Here is a 14,382-nt window from a genome sequence, read left to right as displayed (position 1 = left end):
TTAAACCTTCCAGTCTTTTTACTCGCTTTCAGTAGAGAATACGCAATTATACGCCTTTTAATAACACTTTATTGTGTCTGTTCAGATCTTGACAACCTCTTGTGTAAAACCTAAAATTGTATATGAGTGTTTATATGCAACTGATATTATGAAATGCTAACGTGATCGAAATTAAACCGTGAAAGGGACAGCTTTTGACAGTTGTCAGAGTTAACATTTCGTTTTTACTCAATCTTTCTCAATAATACTTTTATTTATGAATGGTCACGAACACTTTCTTGAACACTGTGATCAAATTGAATTACAAAATGTCATCAAACTACAAAAAAAACAACCGAGTATTACGTTTAAACTTTCATTTTAAATAGAGCTTTGAGGTTAAACTCAACTTTTATGAAAACTATATTATAAAACGTGTGTGATAAAAATCTACATGAATGCAATGTTACACACAATTTTGTACAATGTATGAATGATACATTTGTCCTCTGCAGTATCAGGTTTCTTTATGGTATGTTTTTACATTCAGATTGTTAGGTTTATTGTTATTATTTACACAGTTTCTGCACTGATAGACTGTGTAACAGGCGCATCCTCTTCTTCATTACAGCTTTTAACATGGTTGACAGGCCTTGTTGTGTACAGTTCATCTGGGCTGTCAGACTCAGTAACACACGTCTCATCCGTGGCATGGCTGCTGTTGATTGGCTCAGAGGAGATGAATGACAGTAACTGAGGCTGTGTTACTGTTTCGTGAAGATGAGAGGAGGAAGAGCCAGTCTCAGGGAGAAAATGCGTATAAAACAAGGTTTCTATCTGTACCAGGAAAGTCTCTATGTCAATCTCCGAGACCTGCTCCAAAGTTTTCCGGATTGATGTAAGCATCTACAGACAGACAAAACAAATCATATTTAATTATAATGAAAAAAATAATTTTTATAAACGTAATTATTTAGCAGAACTCATTCAACTAATATGTCAAATAAATGCATATAAATTCACCGTGAACCATTACAGTTTTTTTGTGGATATCTTGCATCCTACCAAGTACCTCAAACAAAACACTGAATATTTTTCAAAGGTTTCCTCAGTTTATGTAGGTCATGCCATCCTCTAGTGTACTCAGAAGTGCTTTTGAAAGCAGTATGAGAAACTTGTTTTAAGGTAGTCATGCAATCAGATTAGCCAGCTTGTCCGAAATCTTTTGCCATTTTCATGTGCAATACACTAGTCAGTCTGTGGGTGTGATGTGAAGTCTAGATGAGACGGATTACCTTTTCCAGGCAAGTTAGAGAGGAGTCTCTGCGGAAGAGCCTGTCCATTGGTACACTCCTGAAAGAGGAATTAAATATTATTACCATTTGTTAGCCCAATATAGAAAACTGTACATAATTTCTAATATTCATATTAGGTCTCACTACACACTGAGAAATGTACATGTAATTTTAACATGACAAATTTTCTTCATTGTAAAAATTAATAATATATTTTAAAGCATAGTGAAATATTATGATTTAAAATTTTCACTTTAAAATTTGAATATATTTTTAAATGCAATCCATTCTTCCTTTAATGGCAAAGCTGAATTTTCAGCATCATTACCCCAGTCTTCAGTGTCACGGGATCCTTCAGAAATCATTCTAATATGCTGACAATGTTGAAAGCAGTTGTGCTGCATAATATCTTTGTGACAACTGTCATACTTTTTTAGGATTATTTGATTAATAAAACGTTGAAAAGAACAGCATTTACTTGAAATAGAAATCTTTTATTACATTATAAATGTCTTTACTGTCACTTTTGACCAAATTAATGCATCCTTGCAGAGTAAAATTATTCATGTCTTACCAAAAAAAAAAAAAAAAAAATCTTACTGACCCCAAACTTTTGGTCTTTAATTTCTCTAAATGGTAGTAAGTTTTATTAATGCTGGAAATCATGTAAAATACTACTACTACAAATACTAATAAACAATGTTAGAAATACTCTACATTCAAATATTCTGAATAATAAATATTGTTTATTTTATATTATTATAATGTCATTTGAGGCTAGTTTATGAAAATGTGAATAATGTCAAGTCACCTTTATTTATATAGAGCTTTTAACAATACAGATTGTGTCAAAGCACTTAACAGTATCAAATTGGAGGGTAGAGTGTCAGTAATGTATAGTAATAAGATTAAACAGTCAATTTTCAGTTAAAGGCATTTCATTATTGAATTCAGAGATGTCGCTGTCTAGATCAGTTTAGTTTAAATAGTATCTGTGAAATCAAATTGACGATAGTCGCTAGAAATTAAGTGTGCCGTGTTTTTTAACTTTGTAATATTTTCATGTATTCTTGCTTCCCTCTTAGTCAAAAACGCACATAAAACACACAGCTCACCCATGAGAAAGCCTGTACTTGAACACCACCCATTCTGCTCTTCTCATCACTTCTGACCAATCAGGAAGCTCAGATGAATACTGGATGTTAAACCGGTACGGAAACCCTGAAACACAAACAACCACAAACTGACTCAAATTCAGCTGTAGCTGTTGCTGGGCCTATATTATTATTTACAATAGATGCTGTGACATACTCTGAGGTCCAGAGGGTTCGGTCTCCTCCTGGACCAGCAGACAGGTGGTCTGAGACAGGGGAGATGGGTTACTTGAGTTATACGGGCTGACAATCACCCCGATGAATGGAGCACCTCCTCGAGAGAAATAACTCTGCCACAGAAACAGACACAGAGGATGTGACACGTAACCAAAGACACCTATTCCAACTACAATATAATACAGTGATGTGTTACCTGGTACTTGGCCTGAGTGTCAATGTCTCTGAGGGAGGGGTTGGGGTCGAAGGCTGGATGAGAGTGGTACCAACCCACCACACTGTGACCTTTGACCCCGAGCAGCTCCGATGCCTGAGTCTGAGAGACAGGGTCCATCTCACACTGCAGACCTGTGCTCAGGCTGTTACATGGCTCTGCTGCACAGATCTGCACAAACATCAGCAAAATTACAAACAAATCAACAGGCATTATTTTTTCACAGCGCTCCTAACCTGATTGAAAAAAACAGACTCAGTTGAATGAATCCATGAATTAACTGACCTTTAAAACCTTCTCTTCCTCTTTATATGTTCCTCCTAAAAGGCCAATCACCTCTCCCATTGATACATGAGCATGCTGGGAAAGGATTTGATTATTAGTACAACATAATACTGAGTAATGAAGGAAAATGCAAATCTGGAAACCAACACTGTGTCATACTTACTATATCCATAACAACAAGAGCCTCAGCACAAACTATCACTTTGTACGGTTCCTGAGACGAGACAAAATAAGTCTGATGAAGTTCATTTCTACACAACAAAATAAACTACAGTGTTATCACTAGGGTGGCCCGGATTTCTATATTGCCTAAAATATCCAGGTTTTGGCTTTGTTTTCCTGTTTTCATACTTGCTGAAGGTAATGATAAAAAAGCAGTTTGACCAATAGTGTGCAGGCATTGTGCATGATCGACCAATCATGGTACGTTAGAAGGTGGGTTCTACAGAGAACGGTCAAAGTGACGCAAATACACATACATATTAAGTGTGTTCGTTTGGCTTAAAAAAATTTAAATTAAAAGACTGATCAGAGATGTTATTAAAAAAATAATAATTACCTCTGTTTCCTCTCCAAAAGCTTTGCATGGAATGAGCTGGAATGGATCAATCAGAGATCTGCAGAGGACAAAGTCAAGAAATGAATCCAGATGTGTCAATCAAAAGCCCATTAAACAAACGATTAGATATTAATGATATTAAGCACGTTTGTGAGCGTGTGTTTACCCTCTCTGTTTGGGGAGTTTAGATGGTTTTGGTCCTTTCTTCTTCATTTCCTCTCTTCTGATGGCCAGCTCCTCTGCGCTCAGATGCTGCATGACAAAAAAACACATAAATCAGGGCTGAAAAATGAGAAAGTACAAACAAAAAGTATTTTCTTAAAAAAATAAATATATTATTATAGGATTGTTAAAAAATGTATTAAGTGTAAAGATTTTAATTTTGACTTTGATCAACACACACACACAAACACCAAAAAATAAAAAAAAAAATAAAAAAAAAAATCACATGATGTTATATAAACCATTGTAAACAAGAATCATTTCATGACATTTTTTTTGTCAATCTTAAAAATAGATTCTAATTGTGTCAGGTGATAAACAATCTGTCCTGGAGTGGTTCTATGTAGATTATATTTCAGTTCTAAGAAGAACTGCAGACTTTGATTCAATACCTCATACGTCTGACCCTCTAGATCTTTAGCATCAAACCAATTCCCCCATATGTCCCGAATGCGCCGCTTCCTTGTGCGCTGCAAACACACACACACACACACACACCAAATACATTAGAAGAATCATTAAATGAGCAGGTAAATGAAAACCGTTGTAATGGATAAACATCCACAGATAATGATGATGAGAACAGTAACAGTGAGCTGTAACTCTTTCTCACCATAGACTGCAGTCTCTGGGCAAGATGATACGCCTCCAGACAATCTTTGTTTTCCTTTAGCCGAGAGCGATCAACCAGCCGAGGACGGTTATAGATCGCCTGATCTGCAGAGGAAGGGAGAAAGAAAGAGAGTTTAGAGAGGGAAACTGTACTCATAAAGACAGAAAAAAACTGACTGCGCAATAAGCATTACCACAGTTGAAATTAATAGCTCCAATGAGCTCCAGGTAGGTGTGTATCCGACCGATGCAGTTGACATCCCCACAATTCTTCAAGCCTGGACGCACTGATGTCTTGTTCAGGTACTTAGGTTTACTTCGTTCCCTGAAGAGACATGACAGAAGATCAAGTATACACTACCGTTCAAGATTATGGTCAGTAAGATTTTTCTTTTGAAAGAAATTAATACTTTCATTCAGCAAGGATGCTCTAAATCAGGGGTCACCAACGTGGTGCCCACGAGCACCTAGTAGCCCGCATGAAGTCTCTGAGTCGCCCGCCAGCCTGAATTAGCGCCGGGCGATAAACGATATATCGAGATTATGATCAAAATTATGTTAATAATGATGATAAGCTGGACATTTTTACTCAATATGGATTAATGTAACATCATATCACACACCATAAATGAATGTGTGGAGTAGTTTCGTCTGACACACAAACTCAAATACACATGACTCGCGGTGTTTTCACCATCTGTGTCTCAATATATTAAGACATGAACACATGCACTTCATCTCCAGAGCTGCTCTGAGAGTCACTTCACCAGCTTTAATGTTTCATTTGAGAAAAATTACCGTCAAATACATGCTGAAACTAAAACTGAAAGACCTTCACGACAATCCGCCAAAATAAAAGCCCAGTTTAACTTTTGTATAGATATATTATATATATATATTTGTAATATATTTTGACCGATTATATTACTACTGTATATTAAAATGCAAGTAATAATAATATTAATAATATAATTTTAAGGAATATCATACAACCAAGTAATTTTTTTATTATTATTAATTTATATAGTTCCGTTGTGCAGCATCTTATCTGATAAAATGAAAATGCTTTTTTTTTTTTTTTGTACTGAATCATAAAACACAGAATCCATAAAAAATCTAAAGGAAAACACATAATTTAGGGAAAAATGAAATGTATTTACTGGGGCCCTAAATTAAAAAGTAGGTCCTCTGTGGAATTGAATTGTGAACAAAGTTATGTTTACCTTCATTGTCAAGGTCTAACAAACGTGGAAAGTATTTCCTTCCCCATTAATGGTAAATTAATATCATGATTAATATTGTATTACATGGAAAAAAAATGATTGTGATATCATTTTCACAATCATCAGGATAAATATTTTCCTGGATTGATAAAAACATTGAAAATGCTTGTGAGAAAACAGTAATGTCATGTATGTATGTATATGTGACAATGATAAATAAAATGATATTTATTTATTTGGAGTATATTAAACAAGTAGCTCTTGAGACCATTGTATCCCTTCAGGGAGCCCTCACTCACAAAAAGGTTGGTGACCCCTGCTCTAAATTGATGAAAAATGACAGTATTTAAAATGGTTAAAAAAAAATCTATTCACCAAAGGATCCTGAAAAAAATATTAGTTTCCATAAATATTTTAAGCAGCAAGCACAACTGTTCTGATATAAAAACAAAAGAAAAGTACAGTATAAAAAGAACATATTTAAACCATATGTCGTTTTTATTTTTTTTTTAAAAACACTATTTTCAGTATATGTAGTAGGGCTGTCAAAATGGCTGAAAAACTAAATTCGAATTTTGTACTTAAATATTATCAATATTCAAATTCTATTTGAATTTAAAAGGCATACTTTCAGTTAGGAGAAAAAAAGCTTTTAGGCTTCACTCCTGATACCACAATAGAGCGCATCGAGCAAAATATTACTAATGCACGTTTATTCAAAGCAATAAAACAACAAGACTATCTTTGAAAAAAGCGCATAATGCTTAAAATAATGTTTATAAACCATATATAATTAACAAAGTTGCTTGAACAATTAGAAACAAAACAGCATCATGCATATATGTATATAGTTTGATACAAAGGACCGATAACCAATCACAAAGAGTACTTTCTTCATTTAAAAACATGAGATGAAGTGGGATGGGGGGAAAAACCGCCAGAAAGTCTTGAGACAAGTTGAACTTACATTAATTTTGCATGGCTTTCTAAACATGCGGCTCTCTTGTGCGTCTCGAACCCAGACAGATGTAACCCTAGAAAATGCGATAAATATGCATTCTGTGTGAAAGGCTTGGTTTCAGTTTTGACGTACTGATGTTCTCTTTTTCCGCAGTATTTTGAATGAACAACATAGCTGCGCCGCATCTAGAGGGTTTAATTGGATAGGCTAACAAAAGCATTAAAATCCAATGACACCTACATCGTCGTTGCATTTTGTGTGCCACTGATTAGCCTGCCTGACGCTAAAATTTAACGAATATTCAAAATTCTAATTTTTTTGACAGCCCTAATATGTAGTATGTGCACTATGACAGTCTATGTATGTAAGAACTTGAAAATGTTCCTCAGAAGTGCACAGAACAACATCTCACCACTGGTCCAGGATGTAATTACGGATTTTTAGATATCTCTCTGGTGTTTTCGATGGTCGCCCCTCAAAGAATTCTGGGATGGCTTGCTTCTCCTCCTCTGTGATGGTGTTTAGGTCCAGTACAACCTCCTGATCAGGAGCTCTTAGCTCCCCCTCCTCCTGGTCTTCCTCCACCTCCTCCTCAGGACTTTCACCTGATTCAGTCTTATCTGGAGTACAAGAATACATTACCCATAATGCTGCTAATGCTAATGGTCTGCTACAGTTACAGAGATTAAATTAAGTTCTAGTGATGTACCTGCTCTTTCAATGCTCTCCTCCTCAGACAGGCTGTGTTTGCCTGGGCTGCCTGATTTAGAGAAGTGCGTCCCACTTTCCTCCTCAGGTTCCGGATCAATTCCAATATGAGTGATGTCAGCGTTTCCATTTGTGTCTGGGTCAGTGGCTCCATCTTCAGCTGCGCTTCCTGATTCTGACAGAGAGTTTACAAGTACATCTGATGGAGGAGGCAGTGGACTGAGTTCTTCTTTGTGGTTGCACTCTGGGGAGCCTGGGGTCTCTGGCTGGTTTTCTGACTGAAGCCCATCATCACTGAAGTCATCAGTGATGTCAACATCTTCATCATCAGAAAGTTGCTCGATGCGCACAGCATTGGTCAGGGCTGAGACATGAGGCTGGATCGAGGGGACCAGCGTGGTGTCTGAAGTCACATCAGAGGAGGGCACTTTGGCAGGTGTGTCTGCTTTAGACTAAAGTTCAGACACAGGGGGAAAAATGATGACTAGTACCACTGATAAAGGGATGTTTACTGAAAGAACACTTATTAAAGTGTTTTTAACATTGAAAATAATCAGAATTTGTTTTTTGTTTTTTTGGAGCAGCAAATCAGCATATTAGAACGATTTCTGAAGAATCCTGCAACACTGAAGACTGGAGTAATAGATGCTAAAAATTCTTTAAAAATGGTCATCGTAGACATTTTGAAATGTATTGAAGTAGGAAACTGTTTAAATTGCAATAATATTTCACAATATTGCTGTTTCTACTGTATTTTTTATTAAATAAATGCAGCCTTGGTGAGCAGAAAAACAAAGAAAAAAAAACTTACCAACCCCAAACTTTAGAATGGTATTGTAATTTTGTATTACTATTACTATTTTTTTTATTACTATGTAATTTATTATTTATCACTAAATCAAGAATTGATAGTTTTTGTTAAATTCAGTCAAGTCACAATGGTATATCCAACATGAAGGAAGTCATTTTATTGTCATGTGACAGGAAGGCCATAATGGTAGACCCACAATAAGTCTCTTAAAATATATATTATCTTTACAATCAAAAATATCATATAAATATCATAAAATGCTAAATTAGTTCAGGTGGTCAACTGTTCATTAGTGACCCCCAAAAATTATGAACAAATGAGGTGGCAATATATTTTTTAAGGTCTAAAGAAAATATATCATGTATTTAAAAATAAATAAATAAACAAACAAACTATTTTTTTTATTTAGATTTTAAAAATACCCCTTGGATGTTTATATTTATAATTATCCCCTTATATATGAGTTAATTTTAAAGCACTACACACATCTGAATCATATTTTCATATGATAATATGGAAATGGGCTAAAGTCATACCTTATTTTTGAAGTACTGCCTAGCATAGCTCTTCACCTGTAGAACTGTCCTAGTGCCGATTAGTTTTGCGATCTTTGTCCACCTGTGGCCAAACTGAGCCTAGAAACCATAAAAAAACAAAATACAATTTAATTCCGTATATGAGAGAGAGCACTGTTTTCTGTGTTCAGAAAACATACCAGTCCTTTCTCAAAGAGATCTTTCTCCTCTTCAGCCCAACGAGTTTGTGCTCCAGAACTCTTCACCAATGTCCTACAAAGATATTCTGAATGAATGAATTACTATACTTACACACACACACATATACATTATATATATATATCCACACACACACACAAACATTGAAAAGCTTGGGGTCGGTAAGATTTTTTTTAAGAAGCCTCTTATGTTCAGACATATTGTAAAAAATTATTATAATTTAAAATAATATTATTCTATTTTAATGTGTATTAATTTGTAATTTATTCCTGTGAAAGCAACGCTGAATTTTCAAAAAGAAAACTACTGTAACAATGTCTTTACTATCATTTTTGAGTGTCCTTGCTTGATTATTAGTATTGAGTATTAGTATTCATATAAAATCTTATATACACCAAACTTTTGAACAGTTGTGTAGGTGTTTACATATTCATGAACATAAAGGGATAAAAGAAGGAAGCTCACTTTTTAACTTTAGTCTTCTCATTGGTCCATGCCACCTTTGGAGCTTTTTTACTGGCAAAATAATACCTTTTCTTTTAAGAAAAACAATGCTTCTAATGAATGATCACACCCATTGTGCATTATGGGATGTGAAAACCAAACATGAACTAAATGAGAATGAATCAGTGTGACGTGAGAAGAGTGAAGGATACTGTTCCTCCAGCAGCATGCTCTCAATGGCCTGTCTGTTCTCATCGCTGATGGAGCTGTCCAGCGTCCACGGCTGAACACACACAATAACAACAACACATCATATCCATTTTCAGAGTATCTTTACATATATTGTTAAAACGGTTAGCATTTTAGGGCGAGCTAACCCTTAAAATCCACAGTACTTTACCAATATACTGCTATTTGTCTTCCAAGCAGACTGTAAATATTGATCCTGGAGAATCTCAGCACTGTTCAGGTCCCTTTTAAGACAGCAGACAAATAATACATTAATTTATTGCTCCTGTCTCCCTTCTGCTTATCAAATGTATCAAAGCAGAAGTGCATAATATTCCCCAGAAAGCGGGAAATGAGAGAATAATCTCCTACCCGACTCTTTCATCACATTCATCTCCCTCGATGTCAACAACATCCACCTCGTCTGCCATGTTTGCGGCGGATGTGAGAGCGAGAGAGCGCGGGAGGAGTATGCTTGTCACAGCGCCACTCACTGGCAGGAGGACGCTACTGCTGCGTGTTACACTGAATTCTAGACTAAAACAGACTGCTATGTGAGAATTAATATAACACAAATTGATATGTAATTTTTTCATCTCTAATTTAATACACAAAAGAGGGAGCACTGACAAGCTCAATTAGCAGACAAATAATAAAGACATTTATTATATATAAATTAATTTACAAAAGACAACTATGGAGTACATGATTACAAAGCATTTAAAAGCACCGATTAAAATACACACAAGTATTTTCATGGCACGAAAATACTTCTAGAATTATAATTTGAAGAATGCTTTCTGCCAATGCAGTACAGGTCTGTCCGTTTTACCTTCATCAAAGTCTTACCTGTTCCACTCCAAGCCTCCACTGATCTCCTACTGTACTCACCTCTGAGTCTCCAGCGATCTCCCATACTCCCCTCTGAGTCTCCAGCGATCTCCTGTACTCCCCTCTGAGTCTCCAGCGATCTCCCATACTCCCCTCTGAGTCTCCAGCGATCTCCCATACTCCCCTCTGAGTCTCCAGCGATCTCCCATACTCCCCTCTGAGTCTCCAGCGATCTCCTATACTCCCCTCTGAGTCTCCAGCAATGTCCTGTACTCCCCTCTGAGTCTCCAGCAATGTCCTGTACTCACCTCTGAGTCTCCAGCGATCTCCCATACTCCCCTCTGAGTCTCCAGCGATCTCCTATACTCCCCTCTGAGTCTCCAGCGATCTCCTATACTCCCCTCTGAGTCTCCAGCAATGTCCTGTACTCAACTCTGAGTCTCCAGCGATCTCCCATACTCCCCTCTGAGTCTCCAGCGATCTCCTATACTCCCCTCTGAGTCTCCAGCAATGTCCTGTACTCAACTCTGAGTCTCCAGCGATCTCCCATACTCCCCTCTGAGTCTCCAGCGATCTCCTGTACTCCCCTCTGAGTCTCCAGCAATGTCCTGTACTCACCTCTGAGTCTCCAGCGATCTCCCATACTCCCCTCTGAGTCTCCAGCGATCTCCCATACTCCCCTCTGAGTCTCCAGCGATCTCCTGTACTCCCCTCTGAGTCTCCAGCAATGTCCTGTACTCAACTCTGAGTCTCCAGCGATCTCCCATACTCCCCTCTGAGTCTCCAGCGATCTCCTATACTCCCCTCTGAGTCTCCAGCAATGTCCTGTACTCAACTCTGAGTCTCCAGCGATCTCCCATACTCCCCTCTGAGTCTCCAGCGATCTCCTGTACTCCCCTCTGAGTCTCCAGCAATGTCCTGTACTCACCTCTGAGTCTCCAGCGATCTCCCATACTCCCCTCTGAGTCTCCAGCGATCTCCCATACTCCCCTCTGAGTCTCCAGCGATCTCCCATACTCCCCTCTGAGTCTCCAGCGATCTCCTATACTCCCCTCTGAGTCTCCAGCAATGTCCTGTACTCAACTCTGAGTCTCCAGCGATCTCCCATACTCCCCTCTGAGTCTCCAGCGATCTCCTGTACTCCCCTCTGAGTCTCCAGCAATGTCCTGTACTCACCTCTGAGTCTCCAGCGATCTCCCATACTCCCCTCTGAGTCTCCAGCGATCTCCCATACTCCCCTCTGAGTCTCCAGCAATGTCCTGTACTCACCTCTGAGTCTCCAGCGATCTCCCATACTCCCCTCTGAGTCTCCAGCGATCTCCCATACTCCCCTCTGAGTCTCCAGCGATCTCCTATACTCCCCTCTGAGTCTGCAGCGATCTCCTATACTCCCCTCTGAGTCTCCAGCGATCTCCTATACTCCCCTCTTGAGTCTCCAGCGATGTCTTGTACGCACCTCTGAGTCTCCAGCAATGTCCTGTACTCACCTCTGAGTCTCCAGCAATGTCCTGTACTCACCTCTGAGTCTCCAGCGAGGTTGTTAAGAGGTTGTTATAGCAGGTGAATATTTAGTGTATGAGATGCTAAACAGCCACACACTCAACATAAAAACACAATAAAAGTTTGTGCATATAATTTTTTTTTTTTAATTCTTTTGAAAAAGTCAATTATTTGTATTTTATTTGTTATACATATAATTATATAACTTACTTTATTATGCAATTTATTATTATTATTTATATGTTGTCAGGGTAAGCAGGAAAGGACCCAAATGCAGAGTGAGTTAATCAAAGATTTATTGAAGACAAACCAGCAACCCAAGAGGAAAAAACAGCACAATATAAAGGGAGGAAAGTACGAGGGCCAGGTCAGCATGGGTTAAACAAGAGGGCATGACCAAGCAAAGCAAGAAGGTGGGACCAAAGGAACACATGGCAGAAACACCCATTCGGAAGGGCTCATCCCTATGCCCTAATCCCAAGAGTTTACCTCCGGAGTGAGAGCTTCGAAGGGATGAAGAGTGTAGGGGACCAAACAACTGTTTCTTGAAGTGCCCTTCTGCGTCATCACTCATCATCCCGTGCCCACACAGAGGCGCTGTCATCATGCAAAGAATCTGCGCAAAGGATCATGGGAGCCCGAAGTGTCCATCAATTGTACCAAAGGGCCCTTTGAAGTGGCTAGTTTTGAGCACTTCGGTTTGGAACAACCCTTCAGTATGGCTGCCATGAGTGTTTTCACTCCGAAGTGCCCTTTGGAGGGCAATATATCCCGTTTGGAATGCACCAACAAACAAAGACAAAGCAATGTGTTAAGACACAAGACAAAGAAACATTAAACAAAGATAGCACAGACAAAGCTGTCAGGCCAGAACCCTGACACATGTACTATTTACTACTACTATAAATTATTCATTATTATTTTAGTTTGATCTATTATTCTTTTTTTATAAGCTGTATCCAGCTGTATCAGGTGGTTGACCACATTCTTTTGTCCCACTGGTAGTCAGTGCATCACAGCTTATTTGCAAATATACACTCACCGGCCACTTTATTAGGTACACCTATTCAATTGCTTCGTAACACAAATTGCTAATCAGCCAATCACATGGTAGCAACTCAATGCATTTAGGCATCTAGATGTGGTGAAGTTCAAACTGAGCATCAGAATGGGCAAGAAAGGGGATTTAAGTGATTTTGAACGTGAAATGGTTGTTGGTGCCAGACAACCTGATCTACTGGGATTTTCACGCACAACCATCTCTAGGGTTTGCAGAGAATGGTCCAAAAAAGAGAAAATATCCAGTGAGCGGCAGTTGTGTGGACAAAAATGCCTTGTTGATGTCAGAGGTCAGAGGAGAATGGGCAGACTGGTTAGAGATGATAGAAAGGCAATAGCAACTCAAATAACCACTCGTTACAACCATATGCAGAATACCATCTCTGAACGCACAACACGTCGAACCCTGAAGCAGATGGGCTACTGCAGCAGAAGACCACACCGGGTGCCGCTCCTGTCAGCTAAGAACAGGAAACGGAGGCTACAATTCGCACAGGCTCACCAAAATTGGACAATAGAAGATTGGAAAAACGTTGCCTGGTCTGATGAGTCTGCTGCGAAATTCAGATGGTAGGGTCAGAATTTGCTGTAAAGAACATGAAAGCAGGATCCATCCTGCCTTGTCTCAACGGTTCAGGCTGGTGGTGGTGGTGTAATGGTACCCTTAGTACCAATTGAGCATCGTTTAAACGCCACAGCCTACCCGAGTATTGTTGCTGACCATGTCCATCCCTTTATGACTACAGTGTACCCATCTTCTGATGGCTACTTTAGCAGGATAATGCACCATGTCAAATGTCAAGCTCAAATCATCTCAGACTGGTTTCTTGAACATGACAATGAGTTCACTTTACTCAAATGGCCTCCACAGTCACCAGATCTCGATCCAATAGAGCACCTTTGGGATGTGGTGGAACAGGAGATTCGCATCATGGATGTGCAACCGACAAATTTGCAGCAACTGCGTGATGCTTTCATGTCAATATGGACCAAAATCTCTGAGGAACGTTTCCAACACCTTGTTGAATCTATGCCACGAAGAATTACGGCAGTTCTGAAGGCAAAAGGGGGTCCAACCCAGTACTAGCAAGGTGTACCTAATAAAATGGCCAGTGAGTGCATTATTGCTGTTGTTATTTCTCATGCACTCATGTTATTTCTCGTTATTTCTCATGCACCACAGCACAGTTGGCCTCCTTCTAGCTCCGCCAAGTTCAGCACAACACCTCCCAAACAGGTGTCAGCCTCCTGTGAGAAGCTGAACTGGACCCCAATGGTCACCCACCGAGCGAAGCTTCACTATTGATCTTCACTGTCAGTGAGAGATATAAAGCAGGTATTCGCTATAGTAAGAGTGACTCAGCTGAAGGTGAGTGAGCGCGTCAC

At 38.8% G+C, this 14,382-nt stretch overlaps 1 protein-coding gene across 1 annotated transcript; it reads right to left on the bottom strand.

Annotated features, from left to right (window-relative positions):
- Positions 1–51: 51 nt before the first annotated feature.
- LOC306844275 (histone H2A deubiquitinase MYSM1-like) lies at positions 52–10,046 on the bottom strand. The gene is made up of 20 exons (XM_079376276.1): positions 9,979–10,046; positions 9,779–9,851; positions 9,591–9,661; positions 9,400–9,465; positions 8,916–8,988; positions 8,737–8,835; positions 7,391–7,841; positions 7,094–7,301; positions 4,692–4,822; positions 4,499–4,602; positions 4,278–4,355; positions 3,830–3,915; positions 3,664–3,721; positions 3,268–3,318; positions 3,105–3,179; positions 2,802–2,990; positions 2,586–2,718; positions 2,390–2,495; positions 1,275–1,332; positions 52–885 (listed from the first exon to the last, which is right to left on the bottom strand). Exons 1-20 carry the CDS (start codon positions 10,035–10,037, stop codon positions 553–555), a joined length of 2,502 nt encoding a protein of 833 aa, XP_079232402.1. The 5' UTR covers positions 10,038–10,046; the 3' UTR covers positions 52–552.
- Between the last annotated feature and the right edge of the window lie 4,336 nt (positions 10,047–14,382).

The sequence above is a fragment of the Barbus barbus genome, assembly GCF_936440315.1.
Source record: "Barbus barbus genome assembly, chromosome: 24".
Taxonomy (NCBI): domain Eukaryota; kingdom Metazoa; phylum Chordata; class Actinopteri; order Cypriniformes; family Cyprinidae; genus Barbus; species Barbus barbus.
The sequence above is the reverse complement of the archived record's forward strand: the minus strand, read 5'-3'. Positions and strand labels throughout refer to the sequence as shown.

Bases quoted from the DNA above. Each gene is read 5' to 3' on its own strand.
- LOC306844275 (XM_079376276.1), bottom strand. From the start codon at position 10,037: ATGGCAGACGAGGTGGATGTTGTTGACATCGAGGGAGATGAATGTGAT. The intron at 4,356-4,498 runs GTGAGAAAGAGT...GTGTGTTTGCAG, and splicing joins CCCAGAGACTGCAGTCTATG to CGCACAAGGAAGCGGCGCAT. The intron at 1,333-2,389 runs GTGAGCTGTGTG...TTCCTCTTTCAG, and splicing joins AAGTACAGGCTTTCTCATGG to GAGTGTACCAATGGACAGGC.